At 39.3% G+C, this 10000-nt stretch overlaps 1 protein-coding gene across 1 annotated transcript; it reads right to left on the bottom strand.

The window, feature by feature from the left end:
* Positions 1 to 2534: 2534 nt before the first annotated feature.
* TMEM71 (transmembrane protein 71) lies at positions 2535 to 9598 on the bottom strand (the record flags this gene model as incomplete). Its single annotated transcript, XM_010293034.1, has 9 exons — positions 2535 to 2716; positions 3634 to 3706; positions 3894 to 3943; positions 4472 to 4547; positions 5080 to 5256; positions 5784 to 5953; positions 6769 to 6981; positions 8052 to 8109; positions 9508 to 9598. Coding segments are annotated over 9 exons (1090 nt in total), but the record flags the coding sequence as incomplete, so codon positions are not given.
* Positions 9599 to 10000: the final 402 nt, after the last annotated feature.

Genomic DNA, 10000 nt, shown 5'->3' with positions numbered 1-10000 from the left:
CAGCGTTTCGTGTCCGATTTAGCAGCTGGGGCTGTGCTAGCATTGCTTTTAGCACAACAGGGGACAAGTAGGCTAGAAGCAGCACTAGTTATAGAATGATTTGGTGGGCAATAGCATCCTCACTCATGACCATCATTTTGTTGCACGGGAAGATGAAATCCATGCCGTCCTAGCTAAACTGGCATACAAGGAGATATTTTAAGAAGCAGATTATTAATAGCTTAGAGTCACAAGATGACAGGTTTTGGTTACCCACAGGTTCTATGTGTAATTTAGTCTTGGTAATAGCAAAGACTGAAGTTGAAAAACAGGGCTTAGTGTTTCCAAAGTAAAGTTAACAGATGCAGGTCTCACATTGTTGTACCTGAATCCAGGTAATTCAGATTCATCATTGCTTATCTACATCCTGATTCCTGGTTTTTTGAAGAAGACCCCACGCTTGTAGCACTTCATTGACCAACTAAAAGAGTGTAGATTTTGACTAGATCTAAGGAAGAAATGTTTCACAATGAGGGTGGTGAAACCCTGGCACGGGTTGCCCAGAGAGGTGGTAGGTGCCCCATCCCTGGCAACATTCCAGGTCAGGTTGGACGGGTCTTTGAGCAACCTGATCGAGTTGAAGATGTCCCTACTCATTGCAGAGGAGTTGGACTAGATGACCTTTAAAGGTCCCTTCCAACCCAAACCATTCTATGATTCTATTATGAGAGACAAGAGGTACAGCAATCATTTTGCATGACTGCTTTCAGATAGTCACCAGGAAGTGTGGTCTCACCCATAGTTTGACCAGAATAAAAATAAAACTAAAATGAATTGCATTTTGAAGGAAGAACACTAACAATTCTCTCTTTTTTTTTTTTCCCCCCACAGAAACATGTGTAATGACAGCCATAAGGAGGTATCCAGTAGTCTGATGCTGAAGAGCTGAAGAAAATAAATCTGAGAAGGAAAAATTAAAACTGTTAGTGAACTCATTTCAAAATATATTTAAGTACCTACTCTGCCTTTAAGTTTTTACAAAAGGCAAGAGACAAGTTCGTTTTGAAATGCTGGGGGTCCTGTCTTGCAATACCCTGTGCCAGCCTGTATTTATTTCACTCCAGCTAGGCAATGAGTCCCAAGTTCTCCACTCCATCCTGTAGTACCTGCTTTGGTCAATATTGATACTGGCTTTCAAAATCAGAGTCAGCTTTAAAGCTCTCGTCTTGCAGCTCTTACATAGTTACATTGACTTTAAGAAGTTCCGTATCTAGCGTCCACTGCTTGGTACATTGGATGAATAGGGTGTATTTTTCAACATAGGCTTTAGTAAGTCTGCAAAGTGATCAAATGCCTGCATACTCTTCTAAAATGCTTTGTTCTCAGGATGAACATCCTCTTTCTGAGGGCTGACTGAAAGGTTTTCCAGGTTGCATCTGCAGCTGTGCAGATGCCTTTAGATCTCAGAAGCTGGACTGCACTCAAACAGTGAACTGATGAACAAAGGCCGTTTTATCCACAGTACAAGGAACACAAAACTGCTTAGTTTCTTCTTTGCATTTTTATCTTTTCAAAGTAAAGAGATAAAGGAAATAACAGAGCCAGGACTGGGATGGCCAGCTCCAACTACAAATAAATCCGTGCTCTTGTTTTAAGGGTCCTGAGCTGCACCAAGGCTTAGAAATGCTTGATAAACAGAAACTAGAGACTGAGGATGATGTGCATCCTTCTGATGCTTGAAGGAAAAAAATAGAGAAGAACCTGTAAGTGTTTTCCAGATATTCTGGGCTGATACTTGTTGATGTATCCTTCAGTGGAGTGGTACCAAGCTAGAGCAGTACGGCACCTTGCCCTACTGTGCAGTTAAAACTTGGAAGAAGGAAGACTTGTTTTGCCCATTACTGAAAAACATGTTTTGACTGTGCTGAGGCACAGCAGTTGTTTAACAGCTTACACTCTTTAGCAACTGTTGCCAAACAATAAAAAAATATTTCATCCAAATAAAATCAGAGGAGCTTTAGACAGCAAAGTGGAGTAATTCACAGTAGAAACTGGCAAGGGTCCCACAGATAAACCTTTTAATGAAAAGTCCAGGAAACCTTTCTGGCATGCTTGAACACTGTTACATAATAGGACTTACCCCAAAATATAAGGAATTCTTTCTAAAATTAAGTATCTACTCACCAATTTTTTTTTTCCAATTATTTCCCCAGGGAAGAAAAATAAAGCATACACATTTGTATGTCCTGATTTAAACGACAGTTTGTTATAATCAGTATACACGTAGGTTCTGATTTTCCAGATTTAGTTAAGCTGTAGGACTACTTGATTGAACAGGTAACCTCTCACTTGCAATGAGCATAGAAGAGGTATTCTTCGTCTACCAGTAATTGAAAAGCTCTCGGAGTGTATTTGTTTTCCTCTGGTGAAGAACTGCTTTGTTTATGACTCAGGGCTAAACTATTCAGGAAGTCAGAAAGCAGTATTTTGGAGCATGCATTGGTCCTAACCTTTGGTTATTTGGAATAAAGACATAGTGACAAAGAGTGATATACCATCCTTGAGCATCCAAGGTGTTGCGCTAAGACCCTTGCGTGCTCTGAACATGAGACTGTCATTGCAATAGGGCTCTCCAAGTTGTGCCTGCTTGCCTCTAACTGCCACTATACTCAATTCAAACACTAGGAGGTCTGCCAGGTTGTCTCGGTGCCCTTGGGATACACTGAACTCCCGAACCCTGATGCAGTTTCAGAAACAAATATCCTTGTTGAGCTTCACTTTCGCCACATAAAAATTCAGATAAGCCCAAATGGTTTTAGTCTTAGCAGCATTTTAGACATATTTTACACACTCAGAAGAATTTTCTGCTGTGTAAAAAGTGGAAGAATGATAACTCATAAATCCAGCACATAGACACATGCTTGCAGCATGGAGGCCTGTGTACGAGCTTGCTCTGAAGATAGATTCATTCATGAATCTAAATATGTAAGTCTTTTTCCCCAGAAGGATTTAGAAGCTACAGCTCTGTGCAAAACTTTGAAATAAAACAATCTGAAACAGCAACATGAGCACCTTAAATCAGCTCATCAGAGTGATTTAATACTTCTTTCTATGACCTTTACCAGAACAAGATAAGTCAAAAGCAAAGCTGCGTCCTGAACCTAATGGTGCATTGGGTTAGTGGAGCCAAGTCGTATCAATTCTGTAGTCCCTGGAAGATGGTGATGTGGTTAGCATCAGAGTTAGCTGTTTTTTGCGGGGGGGGGGCGGGAGGTGGGTTTCATGGCCTGGGAATGGACTTCAGTGCAAGACTTGAAAGCATGTCTCTGGATTCATAATGTTATTATCTTTGCTCTGCCTCTGCATCTTCATGTTATGGCATGTTGGTTTATGGTTATGGTTTATCTTCCTTTTCTGCTAACAAACAGGAGTTACAACATTTATTCCACATTATGAAAAGGCAATTTTTCAAAATAAACGGAAAGTTTCTATGAATACAGATCAGTAACAGGAAAAGCCAAATCCTCCATCAATAATTTCAGATCATGTCTTCTATCTTTTGACATGGAAACAACAGAAGGAATGTCTCCTTCCCCTTCTTAATATAAAATTTCTATTTTCCTCTATCCATCACATGACACTGGATCCACTTACCAAAACTTAGTTGTTTTGAAAGATGTGTCAAGACTGAAGAAAGATGACACAGCAGCATCTTGGGACAAAAGAACTGTGAAATTTGAATGCAAAATCCTGTAACTGATTGAACATTACATTCTGTCCCTGTATGTCCACATACTGCTCTTATTAGCATCAATAAGAGCCATGGATATACATCCGAGGATGGATTTTGGTCCTCAGATGTAACTTACTTAGGAAAATATTGTGTGTTGAATATAAAGAAAGTCTGTACTTACAAACTAAAATTAGCAGCAACAAAGTGGCAGACAATCCTCCCAGAAAATATCTGAGAACATAACAATACCCATAAACGTTAGAAAAAACCCAAGGGATGCATAGTGGGTTAATAGGGGTGAAGCCTGAGTGGGAGGAGGAGAGAAGGTTCTGGTGGATGAACCATTGGAACTCTGGTAGGTGAACTGCAATTTGAAACTTTAAATTTACTTAAACTGTTGAGGATAATCTCCTGGAAAGAAAGACCTCAGCATTCCCAGACTGAGAGAAACACCCATATTCGTGACTTAGAAAGACATGGATCCTTTCTTATTCTTCTCAGCCCTTCAAAACCCCTGTCGAAATACACTTGATAAAGTACTTTTCATATCTTATCATATCACTGCGTACATATTTCTTATTTTTGTGCATATCCATACAGCTCAGGTATTTGTCTGCATCAACTATCATGTGAAAATGTATTTTCACACCAAGATATATGGAACTTTGAAAATATGACTCTTAATTTGTGTTTTATTCACCATTTGAAATAGAGTAAGCATTAATATCAGAAACAACAAATAAGAGAAATAAAAATTACCTTGTACATATCGAAATGAGTAAACACATGATCACTGCAACCATCTGAGAAAAGACATTTCGCACTGTCCTGGACTCTAAAACAAAAGTCAGGAAAATAATTGTCATGAGTTTTCAGGAAAGTAAATATATGACAGGAGGTGTTTGCAAAGACTACCGTCAGCCTGTGAGGCCAGTCTCTTCAGTTGCTTTTTAAGAGAACTCGCCTAGAGTGATTCAAAGCAGAAACCTAATTTTCATGCTCTGGGTGTCTCTCAGGAGTCTTTTTCCCCCACGACCATAGAGACACTGTGCCCTGCATGCTCGCAGAAAACAAGCCTTTCTGAATAATTGGCCGTTTCAGTTTTTGTTCCCATGCCCTTTCCTCCATTTCCTCAACTACACTTTTTTCTTTTTCCATTTATCACTGGAAATAAGAGAGGAAAAGATGTGAGCAGGGAGGAGTAAACAAGTAAATACCAATTTTAAGATTTTGTTGTTTTTAATCAGTCATTTAAAATGTATGTTTTAGGAAATAGATTCTATTCTGCAAGGAGCCATATCAATATTTTTAATGTATTTTCTGTTCACTCTAAAAATAAGGCATATCAGAATAAGAATGTAACATACCTGCATTGCTCAAAGTCTCATTTGCATTTATCATAAATGGAGAGTAGGATTTTGAAGCACAAAATGGTTTCTCAGGCTGAAGAAACTCGTCATCTTTGGTGAGAGAGGCTCCATTAGATGCTGGAGTTTGCCTTTGTGGGACATGGCTATTATACTCAGAAGCAAAGTCTGAATCACCTACAAGAAGCACATGTAACTGAGATTGCACAAAAGAAGGGCTTTCAGACTTTGTGTTAATGAATTTGGCGGGGGGGGGGAATTAATTACTTAAATACAGGGAGGTTTCCAAATTGTTAGGGGTAGGGAATTGGCAGGTTCAATGTATGCAAGAGAAAATATGCAGAGTAAAGACAAAACTGCATAGAGGGTAACACAGTGAAGTTATTAAAACAGCCAGGTGCAAGCAGACAGTGCCAGATATTAATGACACCAGCACAAACATCACTAGTGATGACTCTGGATTCAAACTCAGTCTAAAAATGGCTCTTGGGCACAAAGGTCTTTGTGAGTCTGTGAGTGGACTCATGCTCTGTTTTAATGCCAGGACCTCAATTCACCACTTAAAATTCTGTTGTTCATCTACTCTTTATCTGCAGCTCTTGGCAGACAACCCTCGCAAAATCTACAGAAACAGATAGCCAAGTCCCACTAAATATAGACCGTAATGTTGTAGCTCGATTACCTGGTACGCAGTCAGGGCTTACCAGTATCGCTCTGACTGGTGTCTAGTTCATTGCATCCATCAGGCCAAGGCTCGTCTACATGGGAGGAATCCATATCACTGAGGATGGAGCTGCTGAGCCATGAACTGGAGGTGCTGAGATTGAACAAGCTGGCAAGAGAGCGACGGATTTTCTTCCTTCGCCTGAATACGCTAGAAAGAAAAGACACACTGTCAAGGAATAGTGTTAATTATTCTTCTTGAGCAGGGACAGAGATCTAAAGCTTGCAGGACTGACATGAAAGAACCAGGTTCTGGCTGCTGTTCCTAGCTCTGTTGTTGACCTTGGGTGTGTCAGCACAAATGATTGCAGCACTCAAAGAATGTATTAGCAGCATGGCAATATATCATGCTGTTGCGATACTGGATATTGTGATATCAAATGATACTACAGTTGTTAGGTTCTGATACTATTCTGAGCGTCTCATGCTACCCAAGAGTTTCACCCTACCATAATCCCATTTGGTGCAGCCTGAATCCACTGTACTTCACCCTTTTTGAACGACATTTTACATACCTTCCTAAACTGATGTTCTTCTGAAATCAAGAGAGATTTTTCCCTGAGTAAGAATTCCAGGATGTTAACCACAACACAGGACCAGACATTTTTATTTTTATATATATACAAGCATATATACACACACACATTTTTCTTATTCCTTATCATGGTAACACCCCATTGGCAAAACGAGCTGTAGCTCTCCTTTTTCTGTATCGCACACAACCCCAATTACAGCAACAACTGTGTACTGAAGAGTTTTGGGGTTGTAAGATTAGACATGACTGGAAATCAAGTTATTTCAATCACTGCACTCTGTAAATTAAATCAGTTGAGATGTTCCCATTAAGAAGCAATGCTGACCTTATGCCAAGCAAAATGTAGACAGGCACACAGATACCTCCACATGAGTCCAGAGATGTGGAGGCAATAGCCAACATTGAGTAAAATCTGCATATAATTCACTTACCGAACTAAATTCTCTTTATATGTAACACTTGTCTGGGATGGTGTCAGTGTTATGTTGCCTTCTTCATCAGACAGAAAACTATCTTCTGTCAAAATGTAATAACCATTAGAAAGCAGTCGAGGGCTGCGGCGACATGTGGAAAGGAAGCCTGTCCGAGGATTTGTGGAGCAACACTCATAGGCAGGGTCATCATCCAAAAAGGCACAAGTGTAACTGAAGGGGAGAATCGAAACCCTCTAATTTAGTGAATGTCTAGACAGTGTAAATCCATGATTTAATAATAATAAATTTACATTACCAGCTGATGATGACTCGTAATGACATAGATTTAAAATATGTGGGAAATAATATTACTTCTGGACGTAGGAGGTCTCAGGCAGCTAGAGTGTGCCTCCATCACACTTTCCAGAGCTTCAGATTACAGGAGGGCTTCATACCAGGTGAAGCATTTCATGAACTCATGGAGCTAGCTTGAATTGAGAAGTGCATGGTGTATTTCTGTGGCAGTGCTCTTGGCCAAGGAGTCCTGCCAGATCTACACCTACATGGAGCTGTTACAGATGTTCCAGTATTTTGCTTCGCTGCGTCACTCTGCATGGCAGAAGCCTGCTTGCTTCTGAATCAGTCAGCATATATTTGCTTTCCATAACCTAGTCATACTTAATGAAGAGTTAAGGGTACATGACTGAATTCTCACAAACCACAGAATACCATGCAGCTGTAACAACATAGGATAAAGTCTACACATAGTGGTAACTTCATCCAGCACTGAAATGCAATTGACATTGAGATAAAATACAGCGCAGAAAAATATACTATGTGGTATTTAAAATAGAAGTGAGTAGTGACAGAGGTGAAAGAATCTAAATGTTGTAGACATCCTACTTAGCTCAAATAAAATTGGATTTATGCTGAGTCCTTTCTCCTCAACACCTCTGAGTTCCAAGTGGCCATGCAGTGACATCCATAGAAAGAAAGGACGACACTGGGTTGATTGAGTGGCTGACATGGGTTTCAGTAGCAGGTTTAACTATCCCATATGGCATGTCACAGAGGGATACCATAATTTCAGTGGAGAGGAAAACAAGTAGAACAGAGGTAGTCCAAAACCTTGTAATTGTAAAGCCAGTGCCTCCAATCTCCATTAGCAGTTCTTATGAACTTCCATTTAAAGCAGTAATTAAATTAATATCAGCACCATAATTCTAACTGGCACAAAAGGGATTTTACAAAATCTCAAAAAAAAAAAAACAAACCTAAACAAGTATAATTTTCCTCAATACCTTGGAAAAATCTGTTGTGAGAGGCTGCGTCTATATTCTCCATTAAATGCTGTTGAACCTGCAGAAGCAATGACCAAATAAGAAGGAGTCATTATCATATCTACTGACAGCTCAAAGAGTTGACAGGCCTTCACTGACAAGTACCTTGTGCATATCCGAAAGATCATAAAGAAGCTAAAAAAGAAAAGGAAACTAAGGGAGAGATTAGAGATAAAACAGATGAGAATGGAGGAAAGACAGAGAAAATGGAAGAATAGACATTATGGACACAAATGCAATAGCTGCAGCAATTTTAATGGTGTTTTCCCAAAAATCTGCTTCATGCCAAAACAGTACATGTACTGGCAATAGATACAGAATAGAATGGAATGGCCACCGTTACCATTACAATATATTTTTCAGATGAAAACTACAGACATAGCACAACAGGCATAGGGATAGCAACAGTGACAAAGATTTGACAATAACACTGTGGCAGGAGACTAAGGAAATAGGATTTGTCTGGACAACCATGGCCCAAGTCTACAAAGTGCTGCCAGATGTTCAGCATCTGACAGAATCAATCTTACAAAATATGAGCAATGGCTATCCATGGGCAGAATTTATATCTGTTAGTACATGGACAGATAAAAGATATGATCTTTCCCCATATTACCTTACCTCTCCTGTATCTTTAGAGCATCATGCTTACAAGACTGTTAGTAAATGTCCATCAATCACCTATCAGGGGAGATAGGTCTAAGAGAATTTTTTTTTATGTTCAATTATAAGTTGAGGCAAAGAAAAGACATGAAGTTCAGTATTTTTACTTTGGTAATCTCATTCATCCTCATTTGGAGCTCAGTTGCCAGTCACAGCCCGGATGTGAAGGCTGACTGAGTCTTGGGACCAGGCAGGGTCACCAAAGAATGGAAGTAAAACCTTCCAGGGTATTTTTCACAAATCAATCGTATTACCCTACTGCCATACATACTGTTTCTTCTCCCCTTTGAAAAAAAAACCCTCAATATTTCACTTTACCATGAGAAAATTATCCTCTAATTCTGGCAAAAACAACTTGAGGAGGAGGCAACTGGAAGAAACTTGGTAGAAGTACACAAGTCAAGTAACATTGGTCAGATTGCTACACAGTAAGTGCAAGTTGTATCAAAAGTGAGACTGGTGGTGTATTTCATAGACTGACATGTTGTAGACGTATTTTTTACATATACAGTTAGCTTCTACAAGGATTTCTCTTATTTTAGGCAGAATCATGATTTTTAATTGTGCAAAAATATTATAGTCAAAATCAAGAAATTAATCCTAACTCTAAAAGACAATACAAGAACTCGACAGGTGATTTGTAGATCTGGATATGAACTAAACCTGCAAAATCCCAAATCTTACCAGTCAAACAAAATCATGTCCACAACAGATTTTTTTTAGCAAAAGCTCTGATGAATGTGCACAAATTTACTTGCTCCTGGTGTTGATGCAACATGTGATATTCCATACATCTTGAAAAGGACTGTTTCAATCACCCTGGGATAACAGGTAATATAGATTATCTGTAAAAGGGTTTAAAAAAACCCAGATGTTTTATTTTGTATTACTTGAATATTAGGATGTGTAAGGCTGGATCATCATATATATCATATTATCAGTTATAATATATTCTTGATTAGACAAAAGTGATTGATTGTAGAGCATATTCATTTGAAAAGCAACGTAGAAGTACACCTCAGCATCAATTATCATAGAATTATACAATGGTTTGGGTTGAAAGGGAGCTTTAAAAGTCATCTAGCCCAACCCCCCTGCAATGAGCAGGGACATCTTCAACTCGATCAGGTTGCTCACAGCCCCGTCCAACCTGACCTGGAATGTTGCCAGGGATGGGGCATCTACCACCTCTCTGGGCAACATTTTCCATCCTTAGATCTAGTCAAAATCTGCCCTTTTCTAGTTTA

Source organism: Phaethon lepturus, unplaced genomic scaffold, assembly GCF_000687285.1.
Source record: "Phaethon lepturus isolate BGI_N335 unplaced genomic scaffold, ASM68728v1 scaffold9708, whole genome shotgun sequence".
In the NCBI taxonomy this organism is placed as follows: Eukaryota; Metazoa; Chordata; class Aves; order Phaethontiformes; family Phaethontidae; genus Phaethon; species Phaethon lepturus.
Note: the sequence above shows the minus strand (reverse complement) of the source record. Positions and strands in the feature narration are given on the sequence as shown.